This window comes from Microcaecilia unicolor, chromosome 2 (genome assembly GCF_901765095.1).
Source record: "Microcaecilia unicolor chromosome 2, aMicUni1.1, whole genome shotgun sequence".
Lineage (NCBI taxonomy): Eukaryota > Metazoa > Chordata > Amphibia > Gymnophiona > Siphonopidae > Microcaecilia > Microcaecilia unicolor.
Window position 1 is genome coordinate 399,870,260 of NC_044032.1, and position 25,733 is coordinate 399,895,992.

General features: G+C 44.6%; 1 protein-coding gene across 3 annotated transcripts in view; it reads left to right on the forward strand.

Annotated features, from left to right (window-relative positions):
* The window catches only part of ANKRD17 (ankyrin repeat domain 17), a 374,674-nt gene that overhangs the window by 338,172 nt on the left and 10,769 nt on the right, over positions 1-25,733 (forward strand). For 2 of the 3 annotated variants that reach the window (XM_030190627.1, XM_030190626.1), the window contains 2 exons: positions 3,758-3,952; positions 22,837-23,085. In XM_030190627.1, coding sequence (XP_030046487.1) covers positions 3,758-3,952; positions 22,837-23,085 — 444 coding nt within the window. The remainder of the gene's footprint in view (positions 1-3,757; positions 3,953-22,836; positions 23,086-25,733) is intronic. The other variant, XM_030190628.1, reaches the window with a different exon arrangement.

Here is a 25,733-nt window from a genome sequence, read left to right on the forward strand (position 1 = left end):
GCTTTTTAAATTCAGCAGTACCAGATGCGAGCACAAGTATATCAGTTCAAGCAAAGTAACTCATTTACAAAGAAACAAAGGTATACAAACAAGTAAAAGCACCAGTAAGCAATAAACTTTCCCCTAATATCCAATTCTATTCAAAACAGCCTAAAAACATATTTAAAATTGTAAAAGGTGTTAAATATAAAAGCACAAATTATTGTTGCTGAAAGAAAGCTTATCAGCAAATGGAACTACTCACAACACTGCACTCCTCTCCAGAGCAGCAGCATATCCACCACCACACAGGCAGAAACAGAGAATCTGCCATGGTGTGGAAAACTATCAGCTTTATTCCCTCCTGCTAAGGTCAAAAAATTAAAAAGTAAGCTTTTTAATTAGAAATAAACTGTAGAAACTAGATGTTTTAAGCATCAACCTACAAAATTAAGGCTTAAGACTGACAGCAATGCCTCTCTAATAATACTAGAATCCTTCTTAAGAGTTTGTTGTATAAAAAATAATCGATCTTTTTAAAGATCTCAAAACCAAGAGCAAATCTAAATGCAGCTAGCTCTGCCAACTTAAAATTACTAATTTTTTTTAACACCCTGCAAAATTGTTTGAAGCCCATAATGTTGTATAGTAACTTAGCAAAGGTTCCCCCAATCTATCTACATAGGGGTTTAAAACGGCATTAAAATCTCCAACAATCATTAATTATTATTTGTAGCATTTGTATCCCACATTTTCCCACCGATTTGCAGGCTCAATGTGGCTTACATTTGCCGTAATGGCGGTTGCCATTTCCGGGTAGCAGAGTACAAAAGTCGTTGCATTAAGGTGCATACATACATGGTAAAGAAGAATACATTGGTAGCTGCAAACAGTTACTACACACTTTAGTCAGATTTCTTAAAGAAAGAAATGTTGAATACATTAGGAGCCTAAGGGTCACCATCTCAAGAGCCCTAAACAGTCGGGTGTACTAAAACAAAGAATTCTTTTCTACCCTGTGCACTGTCATTGGGATGAATAGCAACACCAGCACTGTGTAGCTTATCAAAGGCACACACCACCTTTCCTATCCAACCTCTCTTTAATGTTTGATGTTCCAGATCTGTGAGGTGTGTTTTCTGAAGGCATACTATATGCATACCTTTCTCTTTAAGCTCCTGCAATATTTTGTTCTTTTAATTGGAGAATTTACCCCAGCAACATTCCATGAGCACAATCTCAAGGAGGATGATCCCATGATACTTTATATGAGTAAGTAACAAGAAAGTATATGTATACCAGAGGGACCTGTCGTCCAGCTCTCCGCAAGTTCTGAAGATTTCCTTCTTGGTGAGGCTCTTCCCAATTACCATAGAACCCCCACATTCTATATCTATATGGAGCACTCTCCCAACCCCCTATATTCATTTCCTCCTCACAGATAGACAGACTTCTTAATTTTAGCCTGTCCCTGTAACCACCGGTCCACAATCTATATCCCCCGAACCCTCACCCTATTTTCAGACAATCTTGTGAACACCTTGCTCTTCACTATACAATATTACATCATCTCTGCATCATAACAACCACATGCCTGATTGAAGGCAAGAAAGAATCAGCCCAAACTGTTAACTTTCAACACCCCATAGCAGGATGAGTACAATCCTAAAAGAAAACAACATATTAACAGTCTGTCCCAACTATAAAAACATTGTTAAGTCATATAAGAAAGTTATAGATAATGTGTTCTGGCCACACACCAATAACACTGCTATTGAGGCTCCTTCAAAAGTCTTTATTCAAGCTGCTTAGCATCCAGCTGCAAAGCACTAATAGTGTTCTTACGGAGCCTCCGTGTGAACTGTAACTTTTGGTGAGTCACTTATTTTCTCTTTTGAGGATAATTATAAGTGAACAGAAAGCTGAAGCCAGAATCAACTGTGGCTTGTTGTGAGAGAGCACAGTTGATTCATTCTGCCCCCTCCTGTAATACACCAGAGGCCCAGTATTCCCAGTTCTCAGAAGAATCAGAAGGTTTTCCTCCCCAGGCTTGAAGCCCATCACTTTCCTTAACAGCCATAAAATGGAAGGCAAAAGCAACAACATTTAGAAAACCATTCCAACTAGGTAGCCTTTATTAGTTCTGGGCCCCACCAGCATATCTTCTGCCGTTACCTTTCATTGTCCATGTTCGATAAGGTGGCCAAAATGTTTTTGCCTCTGTGACGGAATCAAAAAATAGCATCTGGCCCTCCTGCATCACGCAGAGCTATGCTGGATAGAGAATCGCAAACTTCGCTTACTTAGCTAATAGGGCTGAGCTCACTAAACTAAATTCTCTGCATCGGGCAGCAACTGCTACCGAGTAATCCTGAAAGCAAAGGATTTTTTTTTGTTTGTTTTCATACTGTAACATTTTCCCAGTACGCAGGACTCTTAAAGTGGATGCTTTATGTGAGAAATTAAGCACTTTCAATATTTCCACATATGGATGAGAGCCTTCCAGACCCATGGCACCCAGCCGATGCTCCCTCTCAACTCAAAAAGGTTCACAGTGGTTGACCATCTGCAATGTCTGTGGGATCCATTTCTTTAGGAACTCCAACAATTTGCCTTCCAGTATCCGCCCTGGCAGTTCAGTCAAGCATAGGTTATTATGCCTTGCCCTGTTTTCCAGATCATCCACCTTTTGAGAGAATGTTTGGAATTATTTATCCACATTTTGCAGTCTTGTCTCTGCATTTTGAAGTTTATCCTCCGAAGTGCTTGTCCTGCATTGGATGTCGTTCAGCTCCAGGCCCATGCTATCTAGCTTCTCCTGGGCATTATCGATCTTATCAAAATCTTGCTGAAGGTTTTTTATTGACGGCTGTCTCCGCCACTGCCTTCACCTCGGCAGTCATTTCGCCAGTCTATGCTGAGCTCGCTCTCAGGCTCAGCAGGTCAGAGGCCACCTCCTTTTTGACCTCAGAGGGTCTGCCTTTTTCACAATCTTTTTGCAGAGTTTTTGTAGCTGTCAGATGATAAAATGCTCTTGTGAAGATCTCAAGGAATGTTGGTTGAATTTCCTTAGTAAAATTTGTCTACAGTCACAGGGATGTACAGTATATTTTGCAGATTATCGAAGGGAGGGAGAGGAGCAGCGCTAATCATTGTTCAGTCTCATGGTGTCACAGGAAATATACCTCTTTTTGTTACTCTACACTGGCTCCTTGTTATGAGTAGGATTGAACCAAAACTGCTGTGCTTGACTTTTAAAATTTTGAATGGATTTTATCCTCCGCTTTTTCTGAGCTATTTAACATTGCAATGGAGTCTGCCACCAACTAGGCAAAAATATAGAAATCAGATTCAACTTTTGTCCTCTGCTGCACTTAGAAGAATAGGTTCTCAAAAGACATTATTTATGGCTATAGTTGCAATACGATTTGAAAATGATTAACTTAGGTTTAGGAAAGTACTAAAAGCCTGGCTTTTTAATTAGCTTTATTCTTGATTTATTTTCATTTTTATGGTTGGTAAGATGATTTTGCATTCTAGAATTTTGCGGTAAACAACCTTGAGCTTTCTTTTAGTTGAATCAGTATATAAATTAAACTGTTATGCTATACTTAACAGCTGGATACCTGTGTGGTTATATATGTTTATGTTTCTACTCTAAGCCATCCAAAATAAACTGCCCAGAAAGTGTTCTACTTGTCAGCTTGGTAGTCACTCAGATCATCAGCAACTTAGAAAACAGTAATTTATCCTCATTTTTGCTTTTGTTCTCACATAGGTATTGTTAATATAGATTCATCTTACACAGTGGCACCTTCTTCTACTCACTTGAATAACTTTGCCTCAAACATTTCTGGAAGCCAGATTTATGCACCTGGGACGCCTCTTGGAGGAGCACCGGCAGCTGCTAATTTCAATAGACAGCACTTTTCCCCACTTAGTTTGTTGCCTCCGTGTTCTTCAGCATCAAGTGGTGAGTCATGCAGAACCAAACAGAGAAATGCAGGTTTTACAAAATGTGGTCATGTCCCAAACATACATCAAAAACTCAATACAAGTCAAGTGTCTCTCTTAGGCAGCTTTAATAAGTCTCTATATTGGAGAGTTTACAGAACAGCTGAAGTTTGGCTATGTTGAGCTATAGTGAGTTTGTTTATTTTAATGTCTTGATGTATGGTGAATTTAGATGTTTTAAAAAATGGTCATCATAACCTTTTAAAAATATTAACGGCCCCCCCCCCCCCACCCCACCAATATTCAGCCGGTGGTGGTCAACATTTTTTAAAATGCTAACCATTGCTGGCTATATTAGCTTCCAGTATTCAATGCCAGGCCATGTCTGGCCATGGACACTGAATACTGGGGCTAAATTTGGTTTGGGCGGCCTCTGGAGCCTATGTGGGTCCCAGCCGATATTTAGTCAGGGCCCACATAAGACAGTTATGTGGCCCCAGCTGAATGTCAGCTGGGACCTCCATAAGTATGTTTTACTTTTTAAAGCCTCCCCGATCCTCCTCCAAGCCTCCAAGATAGCCCCCCTCTCCCTAGCCTGTTGGAATCAAAGGTCCTCCCCTACTCCCCCCCCCCCCCCCCCCCCTCAGTGTAGGTAGGCTCCCCGGGCCTACCTGATGTCCCTGGTGATCTGTAGGAGTCATTGGGGGCAGGAGCAAATTCCCCTCGCTTCTACCCCTTGTGGCTTCCCTTAGCAAATGGCTGCCTCTTGCAGCACCTCACGTACTACACAAAGTTTTGTGAGCTGCTGTGAGAGTGCACAGCAGCCATTTGTTAAGGCCAGCCATGAAGGGCTTCACTCTTGTGCCCAACGACCCCTAAGAACCACCAGGGACATCAGGTATACTCAGAGGTCTCGACAACAGCTGTGTTTTGGCACAAAGGCCTGCATCAGTCTATCACAACTATTGATGTTATCAATCCTATCTATATAATAATCATGAGTAAAGATTAAGCGTTTCTTCAAGCACGAGAGGAGTGTCTGCCAGTATCTTTATCTAAAGGAATCTTATCGTTAACGATCAGTGGTTCTAGGATTCATTTAGATGGAGATAGAGATTGGCACATAGACACTCCTCTTGTGCTTGAAGAAACATTTGATCTTTATTCCTGATTTTTTTTATATAGATATAGGATTGATAACATCAATAGTTGTGATGGACTCCTGATGCAGACGTTTGTGCCGAAACAAAGTTTTGTCAAGTCCCGTATTATGATAGTACGATTAGTAGTAATTTGATGTGACTTTTACATATTGGATTCGTTTTATGTTGGACCTCACTCATCCTTATTATTGCAATATGTGTTAGAACAGTAATTTCTAAAAACCTGCTAGTTGCTAGTTTTGAAGAGAAACACTGAATGTTGAAGCTGCTGTTGTTAATCTAGCAGCTTTTTGAAATGCTGGATTTTAAAAATCGTAAAAATCGTTCAATTTATGGAGTCAGTTTACTAAAGGCTTCACATGCATCTGCATGCAGAACACACACCTTTAAAAAAGCCGTGCTCAACACTAGATTTAGACATAGGCCACATAAACAGTTGCCTTTCCTTCTAAATTTTGGAGGTGCCATCTGATCCCTTCTACCTGGGAACATGCTGTTTATTCTAGTTTTTTCCTTCCAGGCAGCATTTAGGGAGCAGGAGGAGGGGGGATGCTTGAGAAGGAAGAACAATAATTTCTGCTTTGCAGCATACATCTAGCTTTAGCTTCTTTCTTCTTTTCTGATTGGGGGAGGGGAAGGAGTAAAGCCAGGTACACGTGTAGATGCTCAAAACTGTAGCGCTGTTCAGTACAGTACCGGGAAAATACTGCCAGAACAGCGCGGCAACACAGCTCCCTAATGCTCAGCAATAATGACATACAAATTTAGGCACGATGTCACCGCTGAGCATAAGGGAGTTGTTTTGAGCTCTACCCTAGAATTTTGCCTAGGCATGCATTTGAGAGCTGTGTGTCAAGCACAGCTCTTGAGCGCATACCTAGACAAAAAGAGGTTTGACAAGTCTGGGCTTTTCTCCTGGACCTGTCAAACCTAAAGCCCTGGTGGTCCGGTGGAACTCCAGACCCCTCCACCACGCCCCAGACCCCTCACCACTTCCAAGCACATAAATTTCCCCCACCATCCAATGAGAATAATCTGGAGGTCAAGCAGGACCCTCAAAATGCCCCCCACTCCCCAAACCCTCCTCCACCCCCACCAAAAATACCCTGGTGATCCAGCGGGACCCTCAACATGCCCCCCAACCCCCTCCCCTAATACCCTAAGGTAGTAGCAGGAGGAGGGACTAGCACTCCCTTCCTTCTCTCTGGACGCTACCTCAAAATGGCGGCGCCCTGTCTGGTTCATCCTTGAATTCTCTGGGTGGGGCTTAACCATATAAAGGAGTTTATCCTTATATGGCAGTTAAGCCCTGCCCAGCTCATCCCAGGATGCACCAGGCAGGGCGGCACCAATTTTAGATAGCATCTGGAAAGAAGGGGAGGGATTGCTGGTCCCTTCTCCTGCTACTACTTTAAGGTATGAAGGAAGGGAAGGGTCCAGCTGGACCACCAGGGTATTTTCAGTGGATGGGGGGTTATGTGCTGGGGGGGGGTCTGGGGGTCCATTGGACCTCCAGTCTCTTATGTGTATGAGGGATCTGGGCTTCATTGGACCATCAGGTCTGTGTTGGCCGATCTCTCCCATTCTTCCCCTGCTCGTCAAACCCTAATGCCAGCTCTGAATGAGTAGGGTTTGCCACAGGAGCAGCGCCCTTGTTTGGTGCGCTGCCCGCTGAGCATTAGGGAGGAATGTAGGAGACCCTCTTTTGCATTCAGTTAGAGCCAGTGAGATTGTTGTTTCACATGCTCGCTGGCTCTGAACATCTCACAGCGCTAATGCCCTCTTCCATATCATCATGCTGATCAATCCATAGACTGGTGGGTTGTGTCCATCTACCAGCAGGTGGAGATAGAGAGCAATCCTTTTGCCTCCCTATATGTGGTCATGTGCTGCCGGAAACTCCTCAGTATGTTCTCTATCTCAGCAGGTGGTGGTCACACACAGCAGCAGCTCTGGCTAGGTCTCCAAGCCTAATCTTTAGGTTTTGTTGAGTACCTGGGGTTGAGGGCTCTTCTTGAGCAAGTGCAAACCTGGTGGTGCCAGGTCCCTCCTTTTCTCCCCCCTCCCGCTGGCTCCGTTTAAAAAAAAAAAAAAACATTTTTTGACGTCCTTTAAGGGCGTTTATTTCAACGTTTATATCAGCGTTTATTGCAGCTGCTCACTGGGACACCAGTTCGTTACAGCTCGGAGCGAGAAGCAGGTAATTTTACCTTTTTATAGCGGGCAGGGGGTTCCCCGTTCGGTCTCCACGTGGCTTATGGCGTCGGAGGGCGAGGGCGCGAAGATTCGCTCCCCGGACCGCGTGTGTGCGTCTAGCGGGGATGCGGGGGTTTTCAAAGCCTGAATCACCTTTGTTGGGCATCAGTTTGGAGTCCGGTCAGTGTCCCGGTTCTTCCTCCGGTGCGGCGTTTTTTCCCGCCATAAGCGTCCATCCCCCGCTTCTCGCCCACTCCATGTTGGCCGGCCACTCTGCTCAGACGGCTTCTTCTTGGGCCGCCCTCGAGCTGGGAGACGTTAATGATATGGTCGCCCTTGATTCGGGCGACGGCAAGAAAGCGGCGAAAGTTAAGCGCCGTTCTTCCCACGCGGCTCCTTCTCGGAGTTTCATGCCGGACGCCATTTTGGATGCGCAGCATGTTTCTCCCCCGCTCTTGTGAGTGCTGGTTGAGGGTGCGTCTAGGGCCGTGGCCCAGGCAGCAGAAGTACACAGTCTAGGGGGTTTCTCCCCTGAGTTCTTTTTGCTGCTGCATCAGGCTTTTCTTATGATAATCGCTGCCCCGGCTCCCCCCTGTGATCAAGGGGCTGAGGCCTCCGGAAGCAAACGCCCTCGGGTGGACTTCCAGGCCCTAGAGGACTCGGTCTCCTCTGATGTAGATGAGGGCAGCGTATCTGAGTTCTCCCAACGGTCCTTTGGGGATTCCTTGGAGGAGACGGATTCCCTCTCGGATGGAGCGGATGAACCCTCTGTAGCACGGATCTTTCGCTCAGAGGATTTGCCCAACCTGTTAGTGCAGGCCATGAGCATTTTGAAGAGTTCCTCTCTGGAGGACGTCTCTCCCTCAGCCTCTGTTGGCTCTGCCATTATGCGGGGGACTAAGCGCCCGCCTAGAACCTTCCACGTGCATGAATGCACACCTTGATTTCGGCTCAATGGCATTTCCCAGAAGCGAGCCTTAAAGTGGCTAGGGCTATGTCCCGCCTTTATCCTCTGCCTGAAGGTGAATGGGAGGCCTTTCTTGGGCCTACCGTGGATTCTTTAATCACTGCGGTGACTTTAAAAAATGGCGTTGCCGGTGGAAGGTGGCACGGCCCTAAAGGACGCCCAAGACAGGAGTTTGGAGGCGGCTTTCAAGTCGTCCTTCGAGGCGGCTGCTTTAAGTTTACAGGCCTCAATTTGTGGCTCCGATGTGGCCAGAGCGTGCCTGACACTTGCGCAGCGGGCTTCCCCCTCGGATCCTTCCTTGAGGGCTGATTGGCCAGCCCTGGAATCGGGCTTGGCCTACTTGGCAGGCTGGCTGTATGATGTCTTGAGAGCCTCGGCTAAAGGTATGGCTCAGACAGTCTCTGCACGGCAGTGGCTTTGGCTGAAGCATTGGTCTGCTGACCACGCCTCTAAGTCTTGCCTGGCTAAGTTGCCTTTTAAAGGCAAGCTGCTCTTTGGGGTCGAGCTGGACAAGATGGTGACCAATCTCGGCACGTCTAAGGGCAAGAGGTTACCGGAGGTCAGGGCTCGGACCAATGGTGCCCGCCCCGGTTCCTCCAAAGGACGGTTTCAGGAAGCCCGCCGGTTTTGCCCGGGCAAGTCGAGCTCCTCTGCCCCCTCTTCCATCAAAAGGAATTTCTCCCCCAAGCAGCATTCCTTTCGCAGAGACCGCCGTCCCGGAGGTGCCTCCTCCGGTCCTCCCCCAGGGTCTCGTACCCATTGACGGGGCGCTGGTCCATGGCCCAGAGCAGATTGGAGGACGCCTATCCTCGTTTCTGGACGAGTGGACCAGGGTAACTTCAGACGCTTGAGTGCTGGAAGTCATCAGAGACGGCTACAAGCTAGAGTTCTGCCGACCCTTAAGAATCGGGTTTGTGCACTCTCCCTGCAAGTCTCCGGTCAAGCTGTGGCAGTGCAGCAGACTTTGGACAGTCTGATCCGCCTGGGTGCGTTCGTTCCGGTGCCAGAAGATCACCCTGGCAAGGGACGTTACTCCATTTACTTTGTGGTACCTAAGAAAGGAGGTTTTGTCCGGCCTATCCTCGACCTCAAAGGGGTCAATCGGGCCTTGGAAGTTCGGCACTTCCGGATGGAGACTCTCCGCTCTGTTATAGCGGCAGTGCAGGCAGGGGAGTTCCTGGCATCCTTGGACATCAAGGAAGCTTACTTGCATATTCCCATCTGGCCCTCCTCATCAACGCTTTCCGCGTTTTGCAGTTCTGAGGACACTCCCAGTTCAGAGCCCTCCCTTTCAGGTTGGCTACTGCTTCGCGGACCTTCTCCAAGTTATGGTGGTCATCGCGGCCTTCCTACGCAAGAAAGGAGTACAAGTCCATCCTTATCTGGACGACTGGTTGATCCGAGCCCCCTCTTATGCAGAGTGCGGCAGAGCTTCAGACCAGGTGATTGCTCTTTTGAGCTCCCCGAGGTGGATCATCAACTGGGAGAAAAGCCAGCTGCGCCCGACTCAGTCCCTGGAGTATCTGGGAGTTCGATTCGACCCCCAAGTGGGCAGAGTGTTCCTGCCAGACAATCGGATTGTCAAGCTTCAGGCTCAGGTGGACAAGTTCCTAGCAGCCTCTTCTCTTCGGGCTCGGGACTATGGGCAGCTGTTGGGCTCTATGACGGCCACGATGGAAGTAGTGCCCTGGGTCAGGGCCCATATGAGAACTATAAAGCTCTCTCTGTTGCAGCGATGGACTCCAGCTTCGGAGGATTATGCTGTGCGCCTTCCCTTGGATCCAGCGGTGCGCAAGGCACTGAGCTGGTGGCTGAGGCCAGACAAGCCGTCCGCAGGAATGCCTCTTGTGACCCCGGAGTGGGTTTTTCGTCACGGCGGACGCCTCTTTGTGGGGCTGGGGAGCCCACTGCTTGGGAAGGACAGCGCAGGGGCTCTGGTCCCCTGCAGAGGCAGAATGGTCTATCAACCTCCCGGAACTCAGAGCCATTCGGTTGGCACCTTTGGAGTTTCTCCCGGGCCTGGCGCTGAAGCCAGTAAGGGTTCTGTCGGACAATGCCACGGCTGTGGCCTATGTCAATCACCAGGGAGGTACCAGGAGCGCCCCTCTAGCCAAGGAGGCCATGAAGCTATGCCTGTGGGCGGAAGCAAACCTGGAACAGCTGTCGGCGGCCCACATTGAGGGAGTCATGAATATTGCTCAGGCGTTCTTGGACATCACGAAGCGCTGGGGCCAGCTGAGCCTAGATCTGATGGCGTCTTCAGCCAATTGCCAAGTGCCGCGCTTTTTCAGCAGAGGACGGGACCCTCGATCTCTGGGAGTAGATGCTCTTCTCGCACAGTGGCCGACACAGGAGCTCCTCTTTGTGTTCCCGCCTTGGCCCATGTTGGGCAGGGTGCTAGGCCGGGTGGCAAAGCATCCGGGCCGGATAATCCTGGTGAGTCCTGATTGGCCCAGACGTCCCTGGTATGCGGACTTGATCAGGCTCTCAGTGGATGGACCTCTGCAGATGCCAGCGGAGCGGGGCCTGTTGCATCAGTGTCCCGTGGTGATGGAGGATCCCTCCCCCTTTGGTCTTACGGCCTGGCTATTGAGCGACAGCGTCGGAGCAAGCAGAGCTTCTCAGACAAGGTCATCACCACTATGCTGAGAGCGAGGAAACGCTCTACTTCTGCTGATTACGCCAGGGTTTGGCGTACCTTTGCATCGTGGTGTGAGACAGGCTCACTTTCTCCCTTCACTGCTCCAATTTCATCAGTGTTGGCGTTCCCACAAGAAGGTCTGGAAAAAGGCCTGTCGCTCAGTTCCCTTAAGGTCCAGGTAGCGGCTCTTGCTTGCTTCAGGGGTCACCTGAAGGGTGTTTCCCTGGCATTGCAGCCAGATGTGGTGCGCTTTCTCAAGAGAGTTATTCACCTGCACCCTCCTCTGCACGCAGTGGTACCTGCGTGGAATCTCAATCTGGTGCTAAGAGCCTTGCAGAAGCCGCCTTGTGAACCCTTGTGTAGGGCATCTCTGAAAGCATTGACGTTGAAAGCAGTCTTTTGGTGGCTATCACTTCAGCCAGAAGAGTTTCCGAGCTCCAGGCGCTATCATGTCGAGAGCCCTTTCTGCAGTTCTCTGAGGCAGGAGTGTCTATTCGCACAGTGCCTTCCTTCCTGCCCAAGATTGATCCTCGCTTCCATGTGAATCAGCAGCTCTGTCTACCCTCCTTTCGTAGGGAGGACTACCCAGAGGAGTACTCTGCTCTCAAATATCTAGATGTGAGACGGGGCATCATCAGATACTTGGAAGTGACCAATGATTCCGGAAGTCGGATCATCTGTTTGTGCTGTTCGCAGGTCCTCGTAAGGGTCTGCAGGCTGCCAAGCCTACAGTGGCACGATGGGTCAAGGAACCCATTGCAGCGGCTTATGTGGCCGCAGGGAAGGTGCCGCCTATCCAGCTGAAGGCTCACTCCACTAGAGCACAGGCGGCCTCGATGGCAGAGGCCGGGTCCGTCTCCTTGGAAGAGATTTGTAGGGCGGCAACTTGGGCATCGGCTCATACCTTCTCCAGACATTACCGCTTGACTGTGGCTGCTCGGGCGGAGGCCCGGTTTGGAGCTTCAGTGTTGCGGTCAGGGATTTCTGTGTCCCGCCCTGGGTGAGTACTGCTTCGGTACATCCCACCAGTCTATGGATTGATCAGCATGATGATATGGAAGGTAAAATTATATATCATACCTGATAATTTTCTTTCCATTAATCATAGCTGATCAATCCATAGCCCCTCCCAGATATCTGTATTGTTTATATTCTGGTTGCATTTCAGGTTCAAGTTTAGTCTTCAGTTCCTGTTCAAGAGGACTTCGTGTTCAAGTTTTTTCAATTGGATTCTTCAGGAGTTGAGACGATTTTGTGTTACAGTGAGCTGCTGCATTCCTCTCCCCTCCGTTTTACGGGGCTGGATTGAGACCTAAATTCTGCCGGCGCTCCCTCCTGCTTCGTGCGGCTGTAGGGCAGCTTTGTACCCCTCCCGCTTCGGCAGTGTTAGGGTCAGTCAGCTCCTCCCGCGGTTGCGGTTGCAGGATAAGCCAGATCCCCCCGCATCGGCGGGTGTGGTGTCCCTCCCCCGCTCCGCGGGGATGAGCTGGACGGATTCCCCTCCCCCACTTGTGTGGGGATGAGCTGGGTTAATTCCCCTCCCCCGTTTCGGCGGTGGTGAGCTGGGCAGAGTGTCCCTTTGTGGGTGTAATTCTCTAAGTGCTGAGTCCTGTGGATGGAGCTTTGATATCGACATACTGAGGAGTTTCCGGCAGCACATGACCACATATAGGGAGGCAAAAGGATTGCTCTCTATCTCCACCTGCTGGTAGATGGACACAACCCACCAGTCTATGGATTGATCAGCTATGATTAATGGAAAGAAAATTATCAGGTATGATACATAATTTTACCTTGCGCCCACATTTGCTTCTCAGCATCTGCCTAATTGTACAGGAAGCATATGAAGAGAGAGAAGGAGGAGCTGAAAAGGGTTCAAAGCAATTATTTCGTGCTGTGTGTTCCTCCAGTTCCACCACCTTTACCCTTCAACAGCCAGCATATAGGGAAGGGCTGGAGCAGACATAGCTCCACCTGCAGTTGTCTGATCTAGTGTTTTGTACTCAGCTTAAGGTTGAGTTGGGGCAGAAAGGAGAGACGCACCAGACTACAAGCCAGGTAACTGTGAATGACTTATAGGCTGAAAAAAGGGGAAGAGTAATGGGATGATGGAATAGGAAAGTGTTGAGGTCAGGTTCAGGACGAAGAGGGATAGTTTTGTGTGTATACTGAGAATGTGTGGATTTGCAGGAGTGGAAAGTTGAAATACATTCCTTTCCTTCTCTTCCATCTTTCTAATTAACAGCAGTCTCTGAGTGACAGCTCATATTTTGTGCCAATTCAGAAGTATGTCCCTGGGGGTCCAGATGGTGCTGTGAAGACTCCATTCCCCTTTTCTCATGCAGCCTGGCCCTTGGCAGCAGTGAAAGGAAATTTGATGTGGGGCCAAGGAGCAGGTGTATGCTTAAGGTTCAGCATACTCCCAGAAGATTTCCTTTAGTTACATGAACACCTTGCAGTGGACTCACTGGAACCACAGGATCTATGACTGTATCTGCTCACATGACCCACACCAACTTCTTTCCTTATTTTCTTTGCTGCTACGGATTAAGCAGAGGCGTGGAGACGAGGGGAAGGTGAAGACCCGGAGGATGTATTCTTCCCATATTTTCAGATATCATAGCCACACACTGAAGTGATGTTGCTGACCTAGCCTTTTAAAACTCAGAAAGCTCTAATTGAGCTTTTTGTGCATGTCCCCTAGGCTTGTGCCCTACTGTTTCTACTATATATACTGTACATATGCGATCCCCGCCTCAGTTTTATTAAGTCTGCGGCTGCGACAAGACCCATATTACCTTTCAGTCCCTTCAAGAAAACTTCTTAGTTTATTTACTTTTCATCTTGATACTATTGATTTTAATTTTATTCCTTATGTTGGGTTTATACGGTTTCGAAAGGTGTTAAACCTGTACATGATGATTGAGATATGGACTTTAAAATTAAAGAATGCCTTCAATTTCAATAATTTTTCGATAAGCTGGCTGCTTTGCTGAAAAAAAAAAAAGAAAAAAGCGTGCTCTGTTGCTGCCAGTTTCACTAATGAGCCTCACTGTTCTCCACCTACTGCTATAGTGGACATTTCAGGCACAAATGACCTTCCTTCGATCCCATGCAATCCTACTGGCGGATCAGGAGTGGCATCCTAAGCACGTCCAGTGACATGCCACCTGTAGATGTCGATACGCATGACTCCGATATGGACGTGCAAAGACATCAGCAGCCAGTTATCTGTGTCTGTCGAGAGACCTCAGTGCTAAGCTCACAGTGGCATCTAGAGTATGTTTGGGGCCATGCTGATGGTGATGTCGACACGCACAACTCCGGCAAGGATGTGCACAGATGTCAGGAGGAAGTGGTTGGTGTCGGGATCCCTCAATGCCAAGTGTTTCGGTGCTGAAAGGACAGTGGACTGTAGGGTGAGATAAATAATACCTAGGGCAACAGGTACCCACAGATTACTTATACCAAGATTCCCTGATGCATAAGTCTGCCTAACAGACTCACTAGCTCTGTCTAGGGTGAGATACAGGAATCTTGCTTCTGGCACCTCTCCAGGTGTTTTGGTGTGTAGAGTGAAAAAGAAAGACACAGCTGATAGATATATATATTAGCTTTATTATGGATAAGAAAATAGAAATACTCTGCGCTAGCTTATGCAATAAAAATATCCCTTACTGATATGAGCACTACCGAAAATATATTGTCTAAACTACACTCTGATTATCCTGAGACTAAGTACAGTAATAATTAGAACAGTACAAATGATAACCTAATAATCCTTATGAAACTTATCACATCTTATGCAAAATACACATTAGCGGCTTTCCCTGACCAAGAGCTGACATAAACCAGTCGTACTTAGATAAAACCACTGCCTAACCCCAGACCAGGAAATATATCACTGTGATCTTACCACGCTGTCGTGATGACGGCTTCAGATAAGACCGGAGCAGAATCTCCCCAGACGCTATTTTAGCTGTCTGTGTCTTATGTAGTGCAGGTCTTTATTAGCAACGAAGTAGGTTCCCGTCACTCCTTTGGTTATCAGAGCCAATATCTCTGCCACAGGTATTTGCACCAGGATGCAGGTCACGATGTTGGTATCATACAAAGTCTCTGGCTTCCCCCGAGCCTTGCTGGATTTCTCAGGTCCTCTTACCAGTTGCCCCTCTTCCAAGGGTCTCCGACTCACTAACTTACTTCTGTTCCCGCTTTCCCCGTACCTCTCGGTCAGGTGACGGTAGGAACCAATCGTGATCTTGTCCAGTTCAGTACATGGCAAGAAGAGTTCTTTGTTTTGTGACCTTGGAGAATGGTAACTTCTGGAGCCATGTCTGCCTCCCTACTCCGTTCTCAGGGTAATAGAAGGGGGTGTTTAGAACACAGACTGTCCTTGGCTTTAGCAAGCCTGTCAGTGATTTTCCACAAGTTGAAGCTGGATCTTGCTGACACAGAGATGTTGCAGCAGCCATCTTATTATACCAAGATGTCATAGGCTTCTTTAGGCCAAGACCAGCATAGGCTAGATCACAGGGAAATACCCCTACAGGACTAAGGCAAGTACCCCTCGATACCAAAACCCCTCTTTGCAGTCGCCGTCAAACCAGCTGTACCAAGCGAGTGCTTCGGTGCCGTCAGGACACCAGAACAAGGCACTTTTTCCTCCCATGCAGTACTGCTGGGAGTTTTGGAACAGACTCAGAATGAGAGGCACAGCATGTTTGGTGCCATGCCTTCTATTGATATCGTTACGCACCACTCCAGTATGAATGTTCATGGGTGTTGAGAGGCAGTACTCAAAAGTCGGGAGACCTTGATGTCGAAGTCCACGATGCAGCCGCCAAAGAACTGCACCAACAAGGCAAGTGACTCTGCTGATTTCTGTAAGTTGTCCAAATCTTGATTGCTTTCTCAGAGTCAGCATCGGCATGCTTGTCAATATGGTTCTCGGCGTCTGTGCTTAGCCTCCTATTGCGCATCCTATAGGATTTCTTCTTCATAATGTATTTTTAGGTATTGTACACAGGCACCTCTATCACTGCATTCATTCAATAACAGTAGCAGCAGCAGCAGCATTCTACCACTTCTCATGCTCGGTGAATGATCCTTCTACCTCTCAGCAGGATCTTCAGGAGCAGGTTGCATCCTTTTCAGTCCTGAAGCAGTCCCAGCCATAGTCAAGACAGCCATTATGAGCCTATGCAGAAAGAGGTCATGGACAATATCAACTTCAGTTTTTCAGGAACCTGAATTTACATCTCAGACTGCTGTGACACCTGAAAGATCACCTTTCACTACCAGACTTCTAAGCATATTTTGAAAGCACTTAAACTTACAATGTTACATTTAGGCATATTTTCAAAGCACTTAGCCTTCCAAAGTTCCATAGAAACCTATGGAACTTTGGAAGGCTAAGTGCTTTGAAAATATGCCTCATAGTAACCTATGGAACTTTGTAAGTCTAAGTGCTTTGAAAATGAGCCCCTATATCTTCTAGTCATCTCCTAATGATGACTTGCCTGCTCACAAAGAAACACCTAAGTCATTAAGATGATTCTTCATACCCTAAATTTATAGCAAAGATGGCTGTGGTCCTTTCTATTCCAATGACCTCTCAGTCACACATGACTGATCAGCAGCGATCAGTGTGTACTTGAAACTTTATACAGAGTCTATATCACTTCCAATTGATGCTATTCTTCAAGAGTAGCATAAGTAAATATGGTCGACAGTTTTCTCGGCCAAACTGCCTAAGCTGTTTAGATTTTAATATCATGTTCAAGACCTTTTAGGTCTCAGTAACAAAAGAATATATCAGACTTCTAGCTTACCTACTCATATAGTGGTTCGTAATTATTATTATGTCCAATATATTTTTTACCATTATGGATGATCTGAATCATTTGGTAGAAGGATTACCAGACAATTGCAGATTATCTTTTCAGTTGATTATAATCAACTTTGAAGATTGTTCAAATAGCAAATGACAGTTACGATACAATAATTCGTGGAACTGCAATTCCAATTTCAATCAGATGACTCTCCTGGATGACATTTTCAGTTTACAAGGCCCATGTGTATGAGCTGGTGGCACCTCATAGAGGCTATGAAGGAGGAATGTACTCCTTTGGATATTCTAGAAGGAATTAATGTCTATAAACTATTCCCATACTATTCTTCTAGAGGTAAAATATTTGGGAATGCATAATTCTTACTCCTAAAGATCTTATTATACTCCAGAGACAGCCATATGAACACAAATCTGGCAAAAAGCAACACCCAAGAAACAGACAGTGACTCGGCAGGTGAAGCCAAACAATAGCTGTTAACATAGTTCATCATCTACATCTTCCAGTAGGAGAGTGTCTTTAATATTTCTACAAAGTTTAGAGGGCAGTCATCACCATCACAGATGCCATATTCTTGCAGAGTCTTAATGGACCATCAACTTCTACTACAAATGGAAATTTTCAGACTTCTAGTTGCAAGAGAGCTAGAAGAATTGCATCCCATCCAACAGGACACCGAGTTTTACTCCAGATAATCATCATACCACAGAAAACAGGGGGCTTTTGTGCAGTTCTGACTCTCTCCAAAATCTTAACTAATATATCAAGTATGCAAGCATTTGAATGGCCAAACTAACAACCATCCTCTCCTTTCTATATCACAATCTTTGCTTTGGATGCATATCTTTGTGCTAATTCATTCATCATCCAAACACTTGCTTAGTTTTCTCATACGCAGCTATTTTTATCAGTATTGCATACTTCAGTCAGTCTGCCTTCAGCACCCTCAATATTCTCAAACTCGTGGTTATAGCAGTGGCCTATCTTTATCTGAAGGATAATTTTCCCATATTTCAACAACCCGATATTGCACAGTGCCCTCCAAGCATTGCAGATAAACACCACAGATCACATTTCCAGCCAGTATAAGTGCTAGAATTTATAGAAGATCACATTATCACTCCATTGGTTTTAGCAAACTCATTCACTCACACCAGTGCACAACATTATTTCCTTGGTGTAACATATTCATCCAGTTCATGTCACCATAACCAGAGTCATTCTTATGTTATTTTTCATTACTGATAATATATGTTCTATGTCTGTATCTCTGACAAGGCTTCACATGAGACTGTTAACAGTGGCATCTCAAGAATGGGTTGTCACAGTACAACCAGCCAGTATCAACCAAAATTCCATTACATATCAAGTGATCCTTGCTGGATGGTCTATGTCAACCTTGTGGTCGGAGTACTTTTCAACTTTTTTACCCACTCCATCATACTGTCAACAGGTGCTTCCATACAGAGTTGTAGAGCTTGTTACAATCACCATACGACTTGGGGCACCTGGTTGGGCAGAGAAGCAGCACCACAGCATCAACGTGTTACGGAGAAGAGCGATACTACTGACGCTTTGTATGTTCCTTGTCAAGTTAGTCAATCAAAGAACTCTTGTGCAAACAGACAGTAAACTGGCCATATACTAAGTCAACAGGCATGGGAGCTCAGGCTCGATACTCTTGTGTAGGGACGTAGTTCATCTTAGCACAGTTGTTCTCGATCTCAACTCTACCATCATGGTCTCTTATCTGCAGGACAACTTCAACTTCTCTCCCCCAACTCTAGTAGTAAAGTCACACAAGTGATATTAAAATGCTAGAGTCCAAATCTCATCTGTCATAGGTGAAATATATATTTTTAGGCAGACCTCAGCAGTGCAACTCAAGCCTCAAATATTGTGCCATGAGAATTAAGCACTCAGTTCATCACAAGAACATAAGAGTAGCCATACTGGGAATGGAAAAAGGTATGCCAGGAGGTGAAAAAAAGCATCTATATGTGTTCTAATAAAAGAAAATGCTTTTAAAGTGTTAAGGAGGTGGTATTATACACCTGACCGGATAAAAATTATGTTTCCTAGCTCTAATGATCAATATTGGAGATGTGGGCTTGAAAGAGGAACCTTTTTTCATATATGGTGGACTTGCCAACCTTTACAGCACTTTTGGCAAGCTATAGCTGGACAAATGTCTAGCACACTGGACACTCCATTTCCATGCGACCCTGAGTGGTGCCTACTGGGATGGGGCAAGTGCAGAGGATCAAAGTGGCAAAGTCGCATTAAACGGATATGTCTGGTTGCCGCAAAGACACTTATTGCCTCTCACTGGAAACAATGTGATGGTCCAACGATACACAGTTGGTTGGTGACAATAAGACTGATAGCAGAGTTGGAGAAATTAACTGACCGCAGACTAGGGCGATTTGACCCTACTGTAAAAGAATGGACACATTTAGACCAATTACTAAGTGAATTTTAATGGATACAGGGGTGGAGGGGGTAGGGGGGGTTCATTGTTTGTATTCAGGATTACAGGAGGGTAAGAGGGAGGAATAAAGGGAATTATAAAAATGGGCTGGAAGAATAGCTAACAGTTTGGAAGTCATATATTAATATCAGGAGGGTGGATATTAACGGGTTATATTGTAGTGTTGCATATTTCTCCTGATGTATAGTATCATTGTTTTGTGATTTTCCAATAAAAATTCAAAGTAAAAAAAAAAAAAAAAGAGTAGCCATACTGGATCAGACCAATGGGTCCATCTAGCCCAGTATCCTGTTTTCCAAACAGTGGCCAAGCCAGGTCACAAGTACCTGGCAGAAACCCAAATCATGGCAACACTTCATTCTTACCAATCCCAGGGCAAGCAGTTGCTTCCCATGTCTGCCTCAATAGCAGACTATGGAATTTTCCTCCAGGAATTTGTCCAAACCTTTTTTTTTTTTTATTTTAAACGCAGATACACTAACCGCTGTTACCACATCCTTTGGCAAAGAGTTCCAGAGCTTAACTATTAATTGAATGAAAAAGTATTTCCTCCTATTTGTTTTAAAAATATTTTCATTTAACTTCCTCGAGTGTCCCCTAGTCTTTGTACTTTTGGAGCAAGTAAAAAAATCGATTACTTCTACTCATTCTACACCACCCAGGATTTTGTAGACCTCAATCATATCTCCTCTCATCCATCTCTTTTCCAAGCTGAAGAGCCCTAACCTCTTTAGCCTTTCCGCATATGACAGGAGTTCCATCACCTTTATCATTTTGGTCGCTGTTCTTTGAACCTTTTCTAATTCCGCTATACCTTTTTTGAGATACGCCAACCAGAACTGAATGCAATACTCAAGATGCAGACACACTATGGAGCGACACGAAGACATTATAGTGTTTTCAGTCTTATTACCATCCCTTTCCTAATAATTCCTAGCATCCTATTTGTTTTTTTAGCCACCGCTGTGCACTAAGCAGAAGATTTCAGCATATTATCTACAATGACACCCAGATCTTTTTCTTGAGCGCTGACCCCCCAGGTGGACCCTAGCATCAGGTAACTATGATTCAGGTTATCCTTTCCAATGTGCATCACCTTTCATTTGTCCACATTAAATTTCATCTGCCATTGGGACGCCTAGTCTTCCAATTTTGTAAGGCCTTCCTGCAATATTTCATAGTCTGCACATGTTTTAACAACCTTGAACAGTTTTGCATCATCTGCAAATTTGATCACCTTACTTATTCCGATTTCCATATCATTTATAAATATGTTAAATAGTATCGATCCCGGTACAGATCTCTGTGGCACTCCACTGTTTACCCTCCTTCATTGAGAGAAATGACCATTGTACCCTACCCTCTGTTTTCTGTCCAATAACCAATTCCTAATCCATACCAGAACCTTGCCTCCTATTCAATGACTCTTCAATTTTCTCAGGCGTCTCTCATGAGGAACTTTATCAAAAGCTTTCTGAAAATCTAGATACACTACATCAACTGGCTCACCTTTATCCACATGTTTATTCACACCTTCAAAGAAATGAAGCAAATTGGCGAGGCAAGGCTTCCCTCAGCTGAACCCATGCTGACTCTCTCTCATTAAACAATGTTTGTGTACTTATTCTGTAATTTTTTCTTTATAATAGTTTCCACTATTTTGCCCGGCACCGACGTCAGGCTTACCGGTCTATAATTTCCCAGATCACCCCTAGAACCCTTTTTAAAAATCAGCGTCACATTGACTACCCTGCAGTCTTCAGGTACTATGGATGATTTTAACAACAGGTTATATATTACTAACAGCAGATCAGCAATTTCATGCTTAAGTTCTTTGAGTACCCTTGGATGTCATCGTTGGTCTTATGAAATGTATTGTTCTTTTATCTTTATAGCTCGTATGATATAATATGAGTATTAAATATCTTCTTTAAACGGTAATAATAAACTTAGCTTTGTCGGCTCAGGGGCAGCAGTCCGACATGCATGTTTTGCATAAAGCTGTTTCAAGGACAATACCCCCTATAAAAATAAAGAAGACAGTGAGTCTCTCTATATCTGTATAAAAACTTCATACTTCTACTAATATTTACAATTATGCTCTGAGATAGTAAGGAATTACTTATTTTAATATTCAACTAAGAAATCCCCTACCATCTAGCCAATGCTCCTCATCTTGCCGACCATCAATGTTAAATAAACATGGCATTGGCGGTTTTTGTGGACCTTTTAAATCATCAGCTGATTCAATCCACTAATCACAGATCCTTGTGCAGACACTATTACAGTAAAGATGCCCATTCAATCTCTGCATTCAAGCTTGTAGGATTAACTGTTCTCAATAAAAATATCCAATATTGTTCTTTGTAACTGAGTCTACTTTTATAATTACCACCCTCCCACCCTTCTTTCACTTGATCTAATATCCGCCATTTAATGTGTAACTGTATGATGTTTCTCCATCCAGTGTGTAACCAGTGGTACTTCCATTTCATACTAACCAATCTATTGCTCTTAGTTTTCAATGTTTTCACTTTTAACTGAAGATTGGGTTCCACTGTATACTTTTTTCCACTGTGCTAGAGCACCGACAATTTTTTTCCTCGAATTAGGTCATATAATAGACCTTCTCAACTATTTCTGTTCTTGGTTACTTCACATTTATTAGTCACAATAGGAACACTTTAGAAATGGATATCTTAATGTAACCATTTTTGTTCTTACCTGGCAGGATTGCTGAAAGACTCACCGATTCCTTGTGTGTCCATGTATTGGTTTAGAGCTCATTTACATCTCTAGTGGCTAGCTGTAGGGCAATGATGTGAAATCTGTTCACACATTCACAAGGCACTATTGTTTAGATGCTCCTTCCTCAACATATTCCAGGCTGTTTGCTGTTTTTTTCTTATTAGGCATCATCTCTCCTCCTCCTCCTTCAATATCAGGAAACAGTCACCATGATTTATAAGTATTCATTATTCATTATTATGACTGTTTCTTGTGTCAGCTTGGGAGTCTTCAGCTGTGTGGCTATGACATCTGAAAGTCCAGGAAGAAATGAGTTACTTACCTGTAACAGTACTTCTTCACAACTGGAGATCTCATATCCACACAGACCCACCCAGAGTTGTTGCCAACTTAAGGAAGAACTGAGGTGGGAATTGCATATGTATAGTATATATAGTAGATACAGTAGGGCACAAGCCCAGGGACATGTGCAGAAAGCTGCATTAGAACTTTCTGAGCTTTTAAATGGCTCAGTGACGTCACTTCAGCTGTGTGGCTATGAGATTTTCTGTCCACGGAGAAGTACCGTTACAGGTAAGTAACTCTCATTTTTCTAGTACTTATGGTCCATGCAAAGAATGTCTGTTGGCAATAAATTCCTAAATCCATCACTGGCCACAGTAAGAGGAACACAGCTCTTTTAATCACAAGAAAATCACTTTTAATGCATGAAAAATAATGAAGCTTGGTATCACTCTGTTCCATTTAGGCTTAGTAAATTCTGGTATTTTCTTGTTTTGTTAATGAAATATAGTATTTCCATCTGGGTGTGCTCTCTTCATCTTTGTTGGCTTTATTTTCTGCAGATTCTCCCGCCCAGTCTGCATCTTCTGGAGTCAGAGCACCCTCTCCAGCCCCTTCCACTGTTCCCTTAGGGACAGAAAAACCAAGCTCTCTTTCCCAGGACAGAAAAGTTCCAGTACCAATTGGGACGGAGCGCTCTGCCCGCATCAGGCAAACTGGAACATCTGCCCCCTCAGTCATTGGGAGCAATCTTGCTACTCCAGTGGGTCACAGCGGTATCTGGTCTTTCGAAGGCATGGGTGGCAGTCAAGGTACGTCATCTGTCAAAATACTAATTGTAGTGAGGTCTATTATTTGTACAGAACCCTGTTAATGTAATAAGCATGGGTGTCTCTTTCCAGTATTGTAAAACACCATGAAGGTAATTCTATAACGGCACCACCATTTAGGTGCTGTATCACAGCAGGTAATGAGCTTATTTTATAAAGAAACCTATGTATATATGTATCCTTAGAGTATACTAGCATAAGCCCACATTATCACACACAAATGTAGATATGAACATTTACAACAGGTTTGTCTTCTTTAAATATTTGCATCTAAATAGTGACATTTAAGCGTGCAATTAAATGCCAGCACGTACATTTCAGCCCCACCTCTGGACTACCCATGCTCCACCCAAATGATCCCCCCCCCCCCAAAAAAAAATAAAAAAAATACACCCTTACTTTTGAAAAAATACTTGTGTATATTTTAACCCAGAAAAAGTTGTGCACTGTTTGCAGTTGAGCTCATAATTAGACAACCACTGTTTTGGCATGATGTAATTTATGCAGGTAAGTGTACATTTACCCACGTGGATGGCAACATTCTATAAATATTTGCACACAATCAGCTTGTAAATTTAAGCAACCTGTTATGGAATGAGAGGGCATATGCATAAATGATTTTTTTCACTTTCTTCTTATATCATTTAATCTCGCTTACTTGCTCAAAATTAATTCCCTGTAGCAACTGAAATCATGCCTCCTGTTTATTTCCTTTGATCTCTACAGCTTATTAAGAATATAAGAATAGCCACACTGGGTCAGATCAATGGTCCATCTAGCCCAGTATCCTCCTTCCAGCAGTACCAATCCAGGTCATAAGTACCTGATAGAAACCTAATTAGTAGCACCATTCCATGCTACCAATCCCAGGACAAGCAGTGGCTTCCCCCATGTCCGTCTCAATAATGGACTGTGGATTTTTCCTCCATTAACTTGTCCAAACCTTTTTTTAAACCCAGATACGCTAACCGCTGTTACCATATCCTCTGGCAACGAGTTCAGTTCCAGAGCTAATGAAAAAATATGTCCTCCTATTTCTCATTCGTTCTTCCCGTTTTATTGATACAGTAAAGGCAGTAACTTTTCACTAGCAAATGCTTTGCTATTATCCCATGTCCCGTTGTACAGCTTCTAGACATCCTCCTTTGGTGAATAGTAATCTGATAATTGACTCACTATTGCTCTTTCACCTTTGTATGCTTTGAGAGCACATCATTTAGCTCCCAGGAATTCCTAACTTCTGTTAAAGTGTCCTGAATGAAATGTATGATAGGTCTTTGTTCAGTAGATTCTCAGTTTGATCCATTAACTCCTTTTACATTCACAGTTGAGCAGATGAATTCACTGATTATAGCCATGTTAGCTTGTCAGGTGACCCCCTATTTACAGTTCTCATTTATTTGTGCAAATGACCAATAAAACAAAAATTACTAAATATGGTGAGAATCTTTTTACTACTAATTTTTAGTGTAAAACCCCCTCCCAACCCAACTTTCCACTATGGTGCAGTCCAATATGATTATAGAAATTTGCAGTGGAGTCACTTAAACAGATTGGATAACCCACATGTTCTGACTTGTGCAATAATCCTGCAAAAAAAGGAGAAGTTAGGTCTTACCTGATCATTTTCTTCCCATTAATCCTTCCCACTACTCCAGAACCTGCGGTATGGTTGTGTCTATCAACCAGCAAGTGGAGATAGAGAACTGAAAACTGAGTTGAGACATATCTCTTTTTTTGGCATCCAGTCCACCTACTCAGTATTTGCGTAGACAAGCAGTAAGGAAAAACTCAGGAAAAAAAAACACAACAACCTTAAACAACTTGCTAACCTAACACTAACCAGAAGAGCAAATGTGTGGATCTCTCTCATCTCTGGACAACTTGTAGAGAACAATAGATATGGAGGAATCACCATGCAAGGTGAGGGTCATTATTTGACCCATTACTTCGCATTGACTAAACATCTCAGAAACCTCGGGCAGGCCTCCAGAACAGTGGGAAGATTAATGGAAAGAAAATTATCATATAAGATCTAATTTCTCCTTCCATTATGTAAGTTCCCACTATTCCAGAACTTCTGGGATGTTCAAGAAGCAGTCCCTAGAGTGGGTGAGATCCTGGTGCCACCTCACTGAGGACCAAAACTGGCTTCTGAGTGTGCCGCAGTGTCCACTCTGTAGTGCTTGGCAAAGGTATGCAGCAACCACATCGCTACCTTGCAAATATCCGCTGGAGACAGTCAGGTTCTGTCTGCCCAGGATGTTGCTGTATGTCTCATAGAATGAACCTGCAAGCAAATAAGCTGGCATGATAGTCTCCTTCAGTCATCTAGCAATTGTGGGCTTGGATGCTATGAGGCCAAGCCTCTGTTTACCAAAAAGCACAAACAGTCTGTCTGATTTGTGAAACGTATTTGTGACTTCCAGATATCTAATAAGGGAGGACTCCAGCATATTGTGAAACTTCAAGGAAAAATACTGATCCTCTTCATTCTCTGTCAATAAGAAAAACAAGGTCTGCAAAATTCCCGCTAATTGCAAAGGTCTATTAGAGACCAAAAGTTCTCCCATTTTATATGTGATAAAGTACATAAGTATTGCCATACTGGCAAAGACCAAAGGTCCATC